Below are 18,347 nucleotides of genomic sequence, written 5' to 3' on the forward strand. Positions count from 1 at the left end.
ATCAGCATTGGGCCAGCGTGGTGGACTATTGGCCTAACCCCTTTTATTCTGAGAGGAGACTCGAGCTCAGCATTGAGTCGAATATGGGTTGATAATGATGAAATTATACTTAACTGCCTCATTGGTCTAGTGGTTAGCATGGCATAACAGGTTTCCGATTATGAGGCCCTGGGTTCAAATTCTGGGTCGGCTTATGAGATACTGAGCTATTATTTTGTCTAAGAAATTTACAGTTAAAGGTAGAATTTCGACCATTGGGTGACCACTTGTTAATTTTATCCTTTCAACGCTTCCAACAAGGAGAAATAGTAACTCTTTTAATTAGTTAATGAAATCCAACTTCAAAATGTAAGGAGTTTAAGCGTCAGAGGCCGATTGCAGCTCGCCCGGTGTTTATTAGTGTCAAGGCGTCGGCATAATTTGCCGTCCGAATGGCAAATCAGATTTGCCAGTCGGGCTGAAATCAAGACGCGCTAAACGAATTTATGCAACTTTTGTTAGTTGCAAACTATGAACTTTTATTAATTTTATTGACGGCCGTGTGGCACAGTTCAGGGATTCAGGGGGATTTTGTGACAGTGAAACCCGTTTACTAAAAAAACAACGATGCACTTCTATATCACGACGCACATCATTTTGACGGCCTCCGTGACGCAGTGGTGTGCGTGGTGAATTTACAAGACGGAGGTCCTGGGTTCGATCCCCGGCTGGGCCGATCGAGGTTTCCTTAATTGGTCCAGGTCTGGCTGGTGGGAGGCTTCGGCCGTGGCTAGTTACCACCCCACCAAAGACGTATCTCCAAGCGATTTAGCGTTCCGGTACGATGTCGTATAGTAACCGAAAGGAGTGTGGATTTCATCCTACTCCTAACAAGTCCTAGCCCGCTTCCATCTTAGATTGCATCATCACTTACCATCAGGTGAGATTGTAGTCAAGGGCTAACTTGTAGAGAATAATAATAAAAAAAAATCATTATCAACCTATATTCGGCTCACAGCTGAACTCGAGTCTCCTCTCAATGAATGAATGATAATAACCCACCACGCTGGCCCAATGCGGATTAGCGGGCATAAGGTGACAATGTTAAACTCATCAATGACTTATGGGCTTAACCAACTTTCTAGCTTTGGTCTGAATTTAACTGTTAATTTCTTAGAACAAAGAAAAACTCAGTATTTCACAGTCCGACCTAGAATTCGAACCCAGGACCTCGTCATCCAAAGCCACACAATCTAACCACTGGACCAACGAGCGAGTTAGTGAATATAGTAAAGAGAATTTTTATGTGAAATGTATTCCATCGATTACACAGTGATGGTATAAAATTTTCTAGAATTTTCCAGTTTGAACAGCGGCGAAGAGTCCATTAGTAATATCTTCGCGGTACGTGGTCTGAATCGCAAGTTGCGGATCTTCCATTCTTTCCTCTTAAACGTGCATCTTTAAAATTCCCCTACTTTAACCGAATTAGCCTCACTCAATCCAATTATGCCTCGATAGCTGAATGGTGTGGGTGGATATACTCGTGCTTGGGGAGTTTAAATTGGTCTTGTTGTGGCTTTTGGTATCTGTCATACCTACTTAGATACTTAGAGTATACTTCGATGGATACAGTAAGTAATACAGGTCCCTTTTCTTGGCTTAAACCACAGATATAAGAGGTAACTAGATTTATAAAGTGCCAATTCTTTGTATTGAAACCAGCGTACCCGGGGGCGTGGCCGAAATGGCTGTTTAATATTTAGTGAAAAATGAAATATGTCACCCTTATTTTAAACTTACTTTAGACTTGAATGTTTTTTATTCCTTTTGTCACCGAACAAAACAAGACTGCTAGTACATGTGCGGACACGCTTGCGATGTTCCGCATACCCGGGTGCACGCGGGCCACGCCCCCTTGCTACCTCTATTGCTAAAAGCGTTAGCTTTTAGCGTTGTCTGTTCTGTGGCTTAAATCTGTTATAGCTGGAGAGCCAGTCGACATTTTTGGGTACGTATTTGAAGCAATCTGAAAACTTTTTCTACACTTATTCTATACTACCCTAAGACAGTACTGGAGACTTGGCTCAAGAGTGGGGCTTAAAGAACTCCTATTTCCAAATTGAGAATTATTTTTGCAAAAAATATCCCAACAGTAGCAATGACGTCAAATTTAAATAATTGAATTTTTATAAGCGACCACTTAGGTGTCACTACTAAAACAGAAAGGTTTTCCATTAGTGGCTGTTGGTTTAGCGTTTTTTTTTAAACCGTGGATATAAAATATTCCCGCGACACTCGATCATGTGTCAGCGACATTTCGACTACTAAAAACCCAGCTTGCCGCTGTGTACATGCAATTGGCAATATTCCAAATCGTTTGGACACTACTGTCTGGGTTAATCCGTTGTTTACTTTGGGGTGGTCCTTAAAAATTCATTTTTTGAAACTTGACCGTTATAGTTCGTGCGCTGTAGCATGGTGCATGTGCAGTTGGGCGCAAACCCAATGACTTTTGTCACTTCTGAAGTGGAAACTCTTGAAGCTTTTTTAAGTTCTTTTTTCCGGGAAGCACCAGATTAAGTGAGGTTGTGGATTTTATTTGAATAATTTTTGCTTTCACTCGCAAGGGGGCCCTTGTATATCATTGATACGGCTGATAGGGCGGTAACTACGTCCTTGGACCGATGGTGTGGGGTTAAGGATGTTCTTGACAGTTAACCCTTCTCCGCTCCTGTTATTCTCCCTGCTTAGCCAAATTTGGTAATAATGAAAAGAAGTACGGATTAGAACAGTTATTTTAGCGGACACTCAATCATGTATGGCAAAAAGCTTACTTTCTACTATGTACATGCAACTGGCAATATTCCAAATCGCTTTCACACACAAATGGGGTTATCCAATGTTTGGTTTGGACGTTATTTGGACATAAGCTACTACGAAAAAAATGTTTCACTGCTCCCGAATGCCCTTTGGATACTTATTTTACTTTTAAAATGTCCGTGAATTTTTAAAATATGCAGTTTTGGCCTTTCAGACTGTTTTAACCTTTTAATGATTTATTTAAAGAATAATTTCTTAAGTAACTTAAGCAACTAAGTGGGCTTTATCCTTAGATATTGCTGCATTCATAAAAATATCACTAAAACTTTCAAGTTTTTTTAGACAATTTTTTGCATTAAGCTCCTTAAAATGGACCACAGCAGCGTCACAGAGGTCAAACATAAGCCAAAAATATTGGCCAGAGAGGAATCGTGAAGTTTCTATGAGAATCTGATCTTGAAGGGTAATCTTTTTAGTTTTTGCTGTTTGGTTTTCATCTTGTGGATGTAAAACCTACGTAGATAGGTAAAGTTTTTATATTTCTCTTCTTTTATTACTAAAGTTTCAAAAACCATCCTAATAAATCATTATTATCTTTGGCAATTAGACATTGGCTAATTACACTGACCTAGTATTTTCTTCTTTTATTATTTTATTTTCTTTTATTTGATTTTTGTTTATTTTTATTACTTTCATTTGTTTATGTTGTTTATGCTTTACTTATTTATAGAGACATCGAGTGACTCTGGAGCTGACGGTTCCGTATCCGATAGTGATTGTTACCAAGTTAATCATTGTTCACAGGCTTAACCTGCCAACCCACATTTTTTTTTTATTTTTTTTTTTATTTTTTACAAGTTACAATCTCATCTGATATGTGATGATACAATCTAAGATGGAAGCGGACTAACTTGTTAGGATGAAAATCTACACCCCTTTGGGTTTCTACACGACATCGTACCGGAACGCTAAATCACTTGGCGGTATATCTTTGTCGGTAGGGTGGTAATTAGCTACGGCCGAAGCCTCCCACCACCCAAATACATTGAAGAAGTGAAGACTAATCTCTAAATCCTTTCTTACGAGTATAAAGAAGAAGGTAAAGTATTAATTAGATTGATGATGAGTTTAGAATCAAAGCCTTGAATTCAATTGTAAACACAAGGGCAACAATACAATGAAATCTATAGGGGTCATCAGTACAATATCCCATGCAAAAAAATAAAAACGCATATGATAGTAGTAGTGAACGTTGATTTATTACTTCTGTATTTATACAGATTTTATGGATGAATTCCATACGTATAGTGAGCAATATTTTTCACACGTTGACAAGTTAAATGGATCGCTCATACGTTAACTGTTTCGATTCCCAGTTTTATGGCACACATTCGTCACCGGTATACGAGGGTGATGTTGCATTTTTGTTCTACACTGTGGAATGTTTTTGTTTGACGATTGTTTAGATTATTAAAGTCAAAGCCTAAAGCTACTGTTACACATGCTCATTTCAAGCATGCTTTCATGCTACTATTGAGCATTTGCTACTTTGCTAATAATGAGCATGCTTATTTCGAGCTCAAGAATCAACAGTTAAGCGATTCATGAGCATGCTATTTGCTGCGCGGGTGGGAGGGGGCGTGCTTTTAGCGCGTTTAAACAGGTTTGCTTATTGAGTATGCTAGTCGATCAGCATTGCTAACACGATACTATAGACAGAGACGCTCTCTGTAGATACAAATTAGCACGTGTAATTCGAATGTTTGTTTTTAGCATGCTTATGCAGGAGCATACTTAAAAATAGCATGCTATTTTAGAGCATGTGTAATAGTACCTTGTCTATTTAGTTTATTAAAGTAGGTACATGACGATCATTTGGCATCATTGTCATCAGCTGATGAATTCACTGCTGGACTTAAGCCTCCTTTATGGTCTTCCAAACAACATAGGTAGGGCTGGGCTTGAGCGCTTTCATGCTAGGAGTCCCTGTTATCCTGGTTGATATTGTCGGTAAATCTAATGACGGGTCGGTCATCCATTACGACGCGGGGGTCATTACCGCATCTTGGGATTTGAGATAGCAACATCCATCAACTTCTCAAACTATATGGCCAGCTTTTTGCACTGTAGTTACTAGTAGCAAGTTTTAGTTACAATTACTTTACGATACTATGAATCTCATCAGTTGTGTTTCGATTGCAGAGATACTCCTCACTTTTAATACATTTTATATAACTTATAAAGTCTGGTAAGTCCAAATAACTCCACAGTGAAGACTGAGTCAAACTCAAGCAGAGCAACCTCGATTCGATTCCCGCCCGCTGGAGTATTGTCGTACCTGCTCCTAACATAGTATTACCGACTTATTGAAGGTGAGCGGGAATATTGGTCTTATTTAAAAGACATAGGAATTTAAATTAGAATAATAAAAAAGAAAATAGAAAATAAATAAAATCACACGAAACAGATTCAATAACTTTTATTAAATACCACAATAAAATGACATCACTGGGTATCACGCTACAAATATTATACCTTACCTTACCTTATCAGCCGATAGACGTCCACTGCTGGACATAGGCCTCTTGCATGGACCTCCAAGCACAACGATCTCGAGCCGCCAGCATCCAGCGGCACCCTGCAACCTGCTTGATATCCTCGGTCCACCTAGTGGGGGGTCGCCCAACACTGCGCTTTCCGGTGCGGGGTCGCCATTCCAGCACCTTGGGACCCCAACGTCCATCGGCTCTCCGAACTATGTGGCCCGCCCATTGCCACTTCAGCTTCGCGACTCGCTGAGCTATGTCAGTGACTTTGGTTCGTCTGCGGATCTCCTCATTCCTGATTCGATCACGCAGAGAAACTCCAAGCATAGCTCGCTCCATCGCCCGCTGAGTGACTTTGAGCCTTCTAATAAGGCCCATAGTCAGCGACCAAGTCTCGGATCCGTATGTCATCAAATATTATAACAAACTATTAATTCATTATAAAAGTTTAAGAAGATTTTGCTTTTAATATAGTTAGTGTATGGTGGGAAGTCTTTTTTGCTTCGAATTTAATAAGATGACAGTTTGTGTGTTTATATAAACCTTAACAGTTCCAGATCCAGCATAAGAAATATATACCCTCATCTGTTATTTATTTAGGATAAGAAAATGATTAAAAATATACATCATCATTCATTTATTATTATCAATATTCGGCTCACTGTTGAGCATAAGTCTCCTCTCAGAATGAGAGTGGTAGGCCAATAGTCCACCACGGATTGGAAGACTTCACACATGTAGAGAAATATGAAAATTCTCAGGAATGCAGGTTTCTTCACGATGTTTTTCCTTCACCGTTTGAGACACGTGATATTTAATTTCTTAAAATGCACACAACTAAAAAGTTGGAGGTGCATGCCCGGGCCGGATTCCAACCTACTCCTTCCGGAATCGGAGGCAGAGGTCGAAACCACTGGGCTATCACGGCATTTTTGATAATATGCGTAGCAACTCAAATTATTCATCGAACAGTTAGTGATTGCAATGTAAATAAATTCATTTAGGCATTTTGGGGTATAGTCACTGAGGCTATATATTCTAATTCTAGGCTTTACAAATTCAAACGACTATTAATTTATCATAGTACCGCACCTTAAACGGCAATATTTAATACATCATTAAAAGCCATTATTTATTAACATTTTGACACTAACACAGCCATGATTATACGACTAAATTACCTAGCGTCATATAGATAAAAATAAGTCTAAAGTTCTTATATTATGAGAATACATTATGTAGTAATTCTATAAAAAACCTGACCCGTTGACTTAATACATAAAATGGATGTGGTAAATCCCTTCAAATTACAATATTCGATATTTTCTAATTTTCTGTTGTTTCTTTGTGATTTTTCCTATTTATAACTCCCGCAGACAGAATGAATTCTGCGTTCTGCAATCCACGTTCTCTAATAATAAGTTTACAAATCACAGCCTTCTTTTGGCTTTATAAATAATGATTAGGTAATATTTAATGATATCATTTAATAAAATCTGAATTCTGGTTTCGTTTTTAATGCATTTTTAGTCTTTATTACTAAAACTTTTTAAAACTGGACTGAAGGCATAATCAACATTGTTTTTCATCGTCATCAACCCATATTCGGCTCACTGCTGAGCTCGAGTCTCTTCTCAGAATGAGAGGGGTTAGGCCAATAGTCCACCACGCTGGCCCAATGCGGATTGGCAGACTTCACACACGCAGAGAATTAAGGTAATTCTCTGGTATGCAGGTTTTCTCACGATGTTTTCCTTCACCGATTGCGACACGTGATATTTAATTTCTTAAAATGCACACAACTGAAAAGTTGGAGGTGCATGCCCCGGACCGGATTCGAACCCACACCCTCCGGAATCGGAGGCAGAGGTCATATCCACTGGGCTATCACGGCTCTTGTTATAATTATTCTTTTAACTATGTTATAATTATTCTTTTAACTATGCTGTTTTTATTTAATTATAAAGACTAACAATTAAAAAAAGAAATAAAAAATTCTGTACTAATGTGTAAGAGACCCCGCTCACTTACAACTTATAGTTGGCCGACTTAATCGGCCGAGTATAGAACAGGTATAGCGATGTATGACAGCCCGCACATCTGTCCAACTAAATCGTCCAACTAAATCACGTAAAATTAAAAAGTCGTCCAACTATCGGCCAACTAAAAATTGTCAGTGAGCGGCCACCCTAAGATTGTATCTCCAGAGATGTGCGTTAATAGCTGCAACACAGTATTTCACTAAACAGTGCACAATGTCATATGTCATATAAGTTTCTTTTATTTTCTGTGTGTACTTCTTGTGTTATAGTTATTTGACGAAATAAACTTATATCTATTTCTATTATTTCTAACTTCAAAAATGGAGATTCAGTGTTCTGTTTGAGACTGATTAAAAAAAAGTTATATACGAATACCTACCTAAATAACACTGTTTTTATATAACAGGTGTTGGAGTAAATAGAAAAGTACCTAGAAAGACAGACAGTCCCTGTCTGTGGTTGTAATTTCAAACAACCGTGGTGACATTTCTATAATCTGGCAAGTTCGTTGATGACACTCCCATGATATGCGGGCGACGGGGGAATAGTAAGTCGTGGGTTTTTCGTTGATCGCTACACGCCCCCCGGCCCGCGTGGACCATCGGGAGTGTTACGAACGAAGTTGAAAAGCTATAATTTCTGTGCAAAGTGGTGCTTAATGGATAGCGTCCACAAATCCATATCGTAGGTACGTATCGGACGCATAGCTTCAAACGGATTTTAGTATTCTTTGTATAGAAACTCATACAAGTGCGTCCACTGATCCAATAAAATTTAAAATCCGTTTGATGCGATGCGTCCGATATATACGATGCGCACTTGACTTTCTACATAGAACGCCATGCCATAGAAGTACCTAAGACCTAAGTCCAGACATGAACATATTCGGTTCATCTGAAGACAATCTATGACAAATTTAGTTTAAGAGTCTCCGCTGTCCACGGGCAAGAACTGCTGTTGTGCTACAGATGAGAGCACCATGTCAATGGGCTTGGTGTCGTCATAAAGAGAGGGCGCTTCGCACAGTATGGCGAAAGTGCCCACGATGGAGGCGATGGTGAAGATCCAGAGAAACAGACGGTCCAGCACCATGGCCACGAAGCCCCAGTCCTGGTCTTCCTGTTGGTAAAAGGTAATATTTAAATATATTAATTATGATTCATGTGCTGAGAAATTAGGCCCATCATTAATTTCAGTAGGTTTAATTATTTTAGTCGGTTTATTTTGCTCTTTTCTGGGAAAAACTGACGAATTAAACCTAACGACTACGTAGAGGTAACGATCTGTTGAATATAATTATAATATTTATCGTCGATTTAACCACCTTCGGAGAGAATAAACGTAGATACGTTTCGTCACTTTTTACTGTATGTCAAATAACAAGATATGTCTCAGTTTCAGCACCTTCTAATAAGTCACATGTTTTGTATTTTCATTTGACATAGAGTGAGAAACCGGCCAAAGTTACATTTAGACTATCAGACAATTTTCAAAAGGTGGTTAACCACCTTTATTTATTCTTGAATCGATTTTTTCAAGAGCTTAAAGCTTTTTAGATCAAGAAGAACAGTAAAAAAAAGGCTGAGAAAGATAACCCACATAAGTCAGTTCTCGGCTGCGTAAAGGAGTACAGGCTACTTTTATACTATAAACAGCTTACGTGCCTTTAAAATCACCGCAAAACGTGATCTGAATTTACCGACTCTACTGAGTGCACACATGCACAATTTTGTCTTTAATTCCTTTATATATTTATATATATAAAGTTTTTACACTTTCTGAACACACAACTCGGAATTCTAGACGATATTTAGGTAATATTTGTTTAAATAACTTTCGTTGTTTAATAAGCGATTAAATGAAATTAAGACAAGTATACACATTTGTCCGCTTCTATCTGATGCACTAGTGTCCTATCTCTAGTATAAAATATCATTGGGTACGGGTATGATTTCAGAGATGAACGAGAGAGGTGCAGGATGTACGCACCAGATCAGTCTATGAGTGAATGAACGAATGAGTGATTGAATGAAACACACCTGCACGTTTGCCTATAGTTAAAACTGTTCTGAGTATGTAGTTATACAAATTCTTTCTCTCTCTCCAGTCGGTCCCTCATGACTAAGGATCGTGACCACCATGGCGAGTCATCTTTTAGTATACAATGCTCTTCCATCGAGTACGGTCGCTGGCCTACTTATTTGGATCAACCTATTTACTACTGGACTACTTATTACTGGACTACCTATTTGGACGGCACTGTAAAAGGTGCGGGCTCCTGTTTCCTTGAGAAGATCCGACCATCGGGTTGTAGATCTACCTCGTGGCCGTTTGCCTTCCACATTTCCCACCACAATCATTTTCTCCAAGTCGTCGTTACCACGGCGTGATTCACAAACACACACGCACACACACACACACACAAATTCTTTAGTGAAATTTTAATAGAAAACCCAAACAAGCTTCGTGGTTTTACACGACTTTGTAAAAGAAATCTAATTTTGCAGCCAGTTTCTAAAGCTCCACTTAATACGCCTGACCTCAAGTTGAATAACGTTTCCTTCAAAGAGTATGGCCACGTCATTAAAGGTCCCATTTACGTGACTCAACCACTAGCAAACTAAATTTTGACGTAGGCTTCTTTTGGCCAGAGATTTGCGGAACTATAGTAGCTAAGCATATAGCAATAAATAGTATGCATGCTAAGAACTGTTGGAAACTCGTTTAAACAAGTTAGCGATGAGTTAATGTTGCCTATGAGTATGTTACACTGCTTGGCATCTGTAAAAATGATTAGATTTCTATCATACATAGTTATACATAGCTGGACTGGCGACATCAAGCGAGTCGGATTCGCTGGATGATCGTGATGTTTGGAAGTCCCTACAAAATGCCTATGTCCTGCAGTGGACGTCCATCGGCTGATATGATGATGATGATGATGTTGTTTCTTTGCTTAGCTTTACCCTCAGTGCTTCAAATTTCAGTAAAGCCTATCTAAGTTGATTCTATTAATGAAACATTCATTTATTCAAGACAAACATTATGAAGAGAGTTTGTGAGATTGTCTCTGGATCTATTGAACCGATTATAAAAATCTTGTGCCACTAGAAAGCCACGTTATTTGTGATTGTAATGGGCTGTATTTTATCCCCGTCTTCCCACGGGAACGGGAACTACGCGGATGAAATGGGGCGTTTGCTAGTGTACTTCATCAACGAGTATCTTAATGACAACCTTTGACATTTCTTTTACTTTTATTTTTTGAACTATTTTTGACATTTTTATTTAGTTTTTAATTTTTATTTAGTATTTTGTATTTTCTTAATTGCGTCATAGTTATTATTATTTAAAATGACATAATGTTAACTATCTCTCTAGATTATGCAATGGTTATCTCTGTGTTTGTGGTTAAAGAATTACGACTCCAATGATGCTACTACAAAATGTTTAATTAAGTATTAAAATATGATTTTGTGACGATATAGTTTCTAAGTAATGTTTTGTGAAGTTTGCACGCCCTTCAAGGCGAAAACATTGTACATATTTTGTTTGTCATCTTTTGTCACCACATGTTTTGATCAAATAAACGATGATTTGATTTCATTTTATACATAAGTTAACATACCGCATTGAACTCATCCTGCCGTTGCATATGGTGCTGTATGAACATGACGTTGTGGATGGCCTTCTCCAGCTCGAACGGGTACTTCTTGCGAGGGGTGATGTCACTGAGAGAGTCGTCCAACCCGGACATGACTGAAGGCAGTCCGTTGTACCCTGCGCCGAGGCTGCCCAGCGCTCCGACTAGACCGCTGAACCTAGTGCCCAAAACAAAATAGTTAGTGCTCCCACACAGCCTACGTCACAGCCACAAAAGACCGCCACAGACCTCTTTTCTTCAGTAAGGGTCTTTAAGCCTTAATTAATAAGCCATGGTAAATGTACCTACTGGAATTAATAAACTGGTTCGATCCGAGTACTTTGGACTATTATCGTACCCGCTTCTAACTTATTTTCGACTAAATGGATGGAATCTGGAATACTGGTCATATTATATAAAAATGATATGGCAAAATATTATATTTTTTTTTAAAGAAAAAGTATTATTTTCTTTTATGCTAAACGTTATGTGAGATCTTTTTTTTATGAGTTACAAGAGAAACTATTTCTAAAGAAGAAGGAAGTCTATTCTTCTCTTGGAAGATCGTTTGGCTCTGGTTAGATGTACAGAGACCGCGTTTGTGTGCGAAATAAATGAAGCATGTGCGTGTGGTGGTTGCTAAGCAACTTGTTTTTCGTAAAAGGGGTTTCGAAGTCACACTCCTCCCCTGTACACTGTTGTTCTTGTTAATGAATAATAATTTACCTGTTAGTAGCTGTAGTTGAGTGTAAGCCATTACATCCACCAGGTAGATGATGACGCAAGGAGTCAGGGCTTGAGGCGTTCGAATTGGTCTGATCCGCAGCCAAAGCATCTTTAAATTTATTCTTCTTCATACTCCTCCCGGCTATCTTCTGCGCTGCCAAGTCTCTCAACAAATCCTTTGGCACTCTCATTAACAGCAACTTCGGCAATTTGGTTATAAAGAATTTCCTAACCCAAGGCGCCATTTGGTGGGTACTGGGTTTTCTATAATGTACGTTGAGTATCACAATGGTTATAACAACAGAGAGACCAACAAGTAACATTGTGAATAGGAGATATTTTCCCAGTAACGGCAAAGCTAGGGATGTTGAAGGAATGATCTCCGAAATTAGGAGGAAGAACATGGTTTGCGAAAGCAGGATGGATATGCTCAAAGCGATCTTTTCGCCGGAGTCAGCTGGTAAGTAAAATACAAGGACAGACAGATATGATATGCCAACGCAAGGGACTATGAGGTTCACTGTGTAGAATAAGGTTTTCCTTCGCAAGGTGATGTTGAAGAAAATATCTGGAACAAAATATTTAAATTGGATTGTCGTTATGCTTTGAACTATTTTGGGTATAAACCCGTTTGTAAAGTGGTTAGCCTATGTTATCTTATCACGAGGTCGTTGGGTCGAGTCCAGAGTACTGAGCTTTTCGTTTTTCCTAGAAACTTGAACTTGAAACTTGAAAGGTAATTGCCCATACCTTGGCCCTGGCAAACCCTAACCACCCGGCAATTTACTTATATCAACATACTTATAACAACGACATTTCTAATTCCAACGGGGACAAGCAAAGATCGTTGATTATTCACCTGAGTTTTTGTAATTTTTTAAGACTCTTGATTGGTTTGTTTGTTGGTTTTCTTGTTTGTTAAGCTTGTTGGTAACAGAAAAAATAATACAAACAAAATAATGCAGATTTCAATGACGCTTAGCCGCTTTGGTACAACGGCGAACTTTTTGAGCAAAAATACTGATAAAAAAAACGCTATTTTCTTCAAGCAACATACTTTTATTAACTCAACTATTTAATCAGATCGTTATTGATACATCATACTTTCATCTCCATATACAGGGGTATACCTGGGTGACAGGGGGCGACATCGTATTGGCCGGTGGGCATTTCTCTTTATGGCCTAGAGGTGGGAAGCTGGTCGTGTAACATTGTGAGCCTCGGAAAATTTGTTAAGTTGTCAGTCATTATTATTAACATCTGATAATTATTGTTAAAGAGTCATATTATTAGAGCTGCGTGGTGGATCTAGGCTACACGCCCCCTTTTTTACAAAAAAGGAGGCTTAATCAAGATTGCAGTAGTGCAACTAATAACACTAAGCTATATATGCTGATAACTAATGGTGATGTCTTTAGGTATATGCTAAAATAAGAGACAATACAATATCTCAAAGAATAAAACAAATATTTGTAGAACGTCTCTATGATCGTTCGACCGGGCAACATAGAAACCAACTGAACCGAGTTCATTGGATCACCATTGTGTGAAACACAATGTCGGGTTTTGGAAAAATCAATGTGCATCTGAAAAAGGCGAGTGTAAAAATAGCCTATACATGGGCCATATTTCTAGTATTCGATGCTTTATGACTAAGATCTTGAATTTGATTTCCAGATGAAAGCCTATTTTTAACGCAAATAATGTTACTTAATGTTGGTGAAAGAACTTTTAAATCAGTCCAGTAGTTTCCGGGCCGCTACAAACAAACAAAAAGCGTTACCTCGTTACAGAGGTCCTGGGTTCGATACCCGGGTGGGCCGATTGAGGTTTTCTTAATTGGTGTATGTCTCGCTGGTGGAAGGCTTCGGCCGTGGCTAGTTACCACCCTACCAGCAAAGACGTACCGCCAAGCGATTTAGCGTTCCGGTACGACGCCGTGTAGAAACCGAAAGGGGTGTGGCTTGTTTTCCTACTCCTAACAAGTTAGCCCGCTACCATCAACATCACTTACTATCAGGTGAGATTGTGGTCAAGGGCTAACTTGTAAAGAATAAAAAAAAAAATACTGTAATGTAGGTTTTTATGGAGATAAATTGCTCTTATAGAGATGTTCGGTCGAATTTAATGATACGCTGTCGCGTATCTAACCCTGTCGGTATACTATATAGACATTGTTAGCATTACTTTATTTATAAACTATCCAGCCATCCATGTCCATAAAGATTGTACCTCATCCAAGTCACTAGTAAATACTGCATTGTGCTCAAAGTAAATATACTCAAAGCGCTTATACCTTCAACATGGCTTTTACTTTATTCAACATCAATTTTATCTAAAATTAATATAGACAAATACTTACTACAACAAAAATGGAACTATATCTCACACTATAACTTACAGAGTATGAAATATCTCAGTTCGCACAGAAATTCCACACAGGCGAAGACAATGCAGGAATATATTCAACGCAAACAATATTTGAAAGTCCAATAAACTGAAATAGTTGATAATAATTGTTTGCTCCCGTACTCGGATAGTTTCCGCAGTGCGAAACTGTTAAGGCCGGGCACACACGAACAGTTTAAAGCAGACAGGATCGACTACTTCAAGCTGCAACTGCTTATCTAGAAATTTCTACGTACCTATCTATGTACATTTTAGACGAATGATATAGGGACCTGCCTTGCTAGACGTTACCCCTTTGTAAAACTATAAGATCAACGATCTAACGCGTTTATAAAAACTGTTTTTATAGAATCGATGTTTCATTGTTGTAATCGTTTTCATCGTGTAAAGAGCTCCCTAAAATGCTGGTTAGTGTAGTTTACTAAAAGTTACCATTATGTTTCATTTATAAGTAATTTTAACTTTATATCAGTAATAAAAATAATATCTATGAAGAATCAATTCTTCAACGGGATCAGTAATCATCAAGTAATCGAATATTCTGTGTTAAGATTCCAAGCGTTTGTTAATCTATGTAAAAATTACGTGTGTGTTGTAAAAATTGCGAATCAATTTTATAATTATTGTATGTAGTTTACGGACACTACGTATATTGTAGTGATTTTAAATATTACAACCAGTAATTAGTATTGGCATTAAATATTAAGTATTGGCGTTAAATATTGCAGTTACCCGCGCCCGCGTTCCTAGATTCTACTATTTTGAGATAAAATTGTAATAGCCAACTGCTCGATTTAGTTGTCTCATCTGCTCGAGCAGGTTATCAATAGCATCAAACTGTGCGGTCCATGTATTTTTTGGTCCATTGATCTCTGGCTAACTGAAGCTGGCCGTGTATGACCGGCCTTAAGTGATTGTCGGCTCCAAGCAGGTTATTAAGTGATAATTTGACTTGGAATTGTTTTATTGTTGCCCTGATGTTGTCTTAATGAAGCTGACCTGTTGCAAAGTTGACATGGAAAAACTCTCAGTTTTCTCTCTCCTATTATTCCTTTTAGTTGTAAAATTATTCATAACCTAATCTTAATAGTAACTAATCATTAAGTGAGGTAGGTACTAAAATTTCAGGCATCGATCGGGTGATATTGCAGTCGTCGTTAATAATTCATTTTGTAGTTTTGTTTAACACAGAGTAAAATTTATAATCAAGAAATGCAGTTATTTGTTTTTGCAGTATTACTTTTGTTGACTTGATTGATTGATCAGTTGACTCACTTGATGGTAAGTAAAAAACCAACCTTCAAACATGACTTTGACATGGTTTTTACTAAACTAAACTTTCATCCCAGAAAATTTTATGGTTCCCGCGGGAATTGTGAAAAACTGAATTCCACGCGGACGAAGTCGATGACGTCCGATAGTTACAAATAAAATCAGCTCAACGCCAGAGAAAAAATGTTAAGAAAAAAGTCGACTCTACAATATAGAGAAACAAACAAAGCGGCGGGATTTTATCCCAATCGCCCGCGAATCCCGCGTAAATTTCCTTATTTCTTTCACGAAATCCGCCCCTAAAAGAAAAGGGCCTTTCCATTAATCAGTGACACTTGGTATCAGTATTCAGCGAGCGGCTCTTTGCGGGCGTTTACAAAACAACCGTTTAACCTGCTGGTCGTTGAGCAGTAACTTAGCATAGATAAGCGTTGTCGACGCCTCGCGGTATTTACGGCCTAGATTTAGCAGGGTCACGTTTTTGGATGTGCTTATTGGGGTGATCACATCTGTATCAAAGAGTTTATGACTTAAATGAAACATTTTTTGAAACAAATCAATAATTAAAAAAATAAATCCCGACTGCCTCACCTGCTCGCACCTAGTCATTCGCCTCGCGTATTTTGTATAGCGATTAATATTTAACGTTTTTCTAAATGCAGGTTTTTTAGAATATTGTCATATACCATTTTGAAATTCTCTTGATGAGCCATATCGCGATATTCAAAAAAAAATTTTTTTTCATCTCGAGTCTATAGCGTCTCACAGTCGTCGTGTTGGATTTTTTTTAACTTCATCTATATATACACTTGGGTTATTAGTACAAATCTAACGATATCTTAATAACGTAAATCCGTTCAGCGGTTTGGAAGATTTGAGGTAATAAAGAATATTACATACATAAAAAAACACAACAAACATTCATGCAGTCGGGTAAAAAGTATATTTGCCAATTGTTTTTGATATAACCAATATTTCTGTTCCCCTCCAACTTGTTGGAAAAGACTGTGTAGCAAGTAGTGGGTACGACAATAGTTCGCGTGCGGGGATCGAACCACGACCCCTCGGTAATGATTTTGGTCCCTTTCTTTACCTTTGAGTTATAAGGCTTTTTCGGTTTTCAACCATTAAATGAAGCTATTTCTTGCAACCATTGCATGTGGGCGTGATTTGTATACCTAGTTATTAGAATACGTTAGCTTACGATTCTTATTATTCTTCTTCTTTCTCGATAATAAATCGATCTCGATAAGTAAGTAAGCCAGTTACTCCTTCACGCCAAAACTGTTGATGGGCTTCCGTTATTTGATTAAAAATATAAATAATAATAATTAAATAGTAGATTGAATAAAAACTATAATCCGACTTCGTAAAAAGGACGAAACAAGAAAATATTTAAGATAGAATTCGAGAAATTCACAGGTACAAAGGTATTCTTTGCATAATCACAGTAGGTTTATAGTAGGTGCGACCACGGCGCTACCATGATCATTTCAGCAAAATATCTCCTAATTTACAGAACCGATTACAAAAATTCTTGTACCATTCGAAAGCCATGCTATTTATTTATTTATAGGCTATATTTTATCAATATATTCTCACGGGAACGGGAACTACGCAGGTGAAACATCGGAGCTACGGCTACTATTCTGTATATCAGTTCGTCGGTTTTTCGAACCCGTTGGAATAATAAATAAGAACCGACGAAACAGTACGGAAACACAATCCTTTGGACGAGGTCATTGAGGTGTCATGTTGAAGATATTGTACAGTAGTATAGTTGGTATGTAATAATTTGATGCGCAAATTTCAATTAAGTAGAACATATTCGATAAGCCCAGCTTTAGTGAACTGAGCCGTCTGAATTAGGATATGTAATTTTATGGTAATGTGGCATTAGTTGTTGGTGTTGTGTGTAGTGTTAGAATAGACGGTCAGATTAGGAGAGCAGAACAGAATAGATATTTCTGTATATTATAGCACAGTGGCAGAAGTATCACAGTAATCCTTTGTGGTGGTAGAATGTAAGTTCATATACTTGAACAATACAGCTAATACTTAGCACTAAAGTAAGCCTGTGTTATGGGTACTAAGATAGCTGATTTTATTTTTTTTATCATATAAATTTATAAACTACAAGTATTTATACTTATACAAATAAATAAATACACCTACACGTTAGAAAAAAACCCATGCTCATCACACAAATATTTTCTAATTGTGGAAATTGAAGTAATAAGTATGGTACCTACTTAGTAGTTTAGTACTTAACCTGACTTGCCTTAAGGAGTCTAGTAATATACTTACGTATTGTAACTTATTTTGACGGTTTCGTTCGTCCAGTGGTTAGGCTATTCGGATTCGAGTTTCCAATCGTTATTATTATTATTATTATTATCCAAAACTAAGTTAGGTGAGCCTTTTAAGCACAATATTCGAGTCGCGAAGCTGAAGTGGCAATGGGTGGGGCACATAGTTCGAAAATGGACGTGCAAGATGCTAGAATGGTGACCCCGCATTAGAAAGCGCAGTGTTGGTCGACCCCCCACCAGGTGAACTGACGACATCAAACGAGTCGCAGAGATTCGCTGTATGCAGGCAGCTCAGGATCGTGATGTTTGGAAGTCCCTACAAAGGTCCCATGTCCTGCAGTAGACGTCTATCGGCTGATTATGATGATGATGAAGCTCAATGTCCCCTTTTTTAAGGTGGATGGTATCCCCTTGTAAGGGTCATGGAAAGAGTCTAATAATGATGATATCTACTATGTGTGCGAGCTCCCTAGGTCTTCAAGGATAACTTACTCGTTGATGAGCACTAGAGGCGTAGTGCAACGGAGGCACCGGCGAGTTTAGAGAGGTCTCGGAGCCTATCAAAATGCGCTGAGGGTGTCCACCGAGGGGGTTT

The 18,347-nt window shown here is 38.2% G+C and overlaps 1 protein-coding gene across 1 annotated transcript in view; it reads right to left on the bottom strand.

Moving 5' to 3' along the window:
* Positions 1 to 5,272: 5,272 nt before the first annotated feature.
* Positions 5,273 to 18,347, bottom strand: part of LOC112044693 (acetylcholine receptor subunit alpha-like 2) — a 31,227-nt gene continuing 18,152 nt past the window's right edge. The window contains exons 6-8 of the mRNA XM_024080616.2: positions 11,760 to 12,327; positions 11,019 to 11,211; positions 5,273 to 8,509 (exon numbers count right to left, since the gene is read on the bottom strand). Coding sequence (XP_023936384.1) covers positions 8,312 to 8,509; positions 11,019 to 11,211; positions 11,760 to 12,327 — 959 coding nt within the window. The 3' untranslated portion in view covers positions 5,273 to 8,311. The remainder of the gene's footprint in view (positions 8,510 to 11,018; positions 11,212 to 11,759; positions 12,328 to 18,347) is intronic.

Source organism: Bicyclus anynana, chromosome 17 (genome assembly GCF_947172395.1).
Source record: "Bicyclus anynana chromosome 17, ilBicAnyn1.1, whole genome shotgun sequence".
Lineage (NCBI taxonomy): Eukaryota > Metazoa > Arthropoda > Insecta > Lepidoptera > Nymphalidae > Bicyclus > Bicyclus anynana.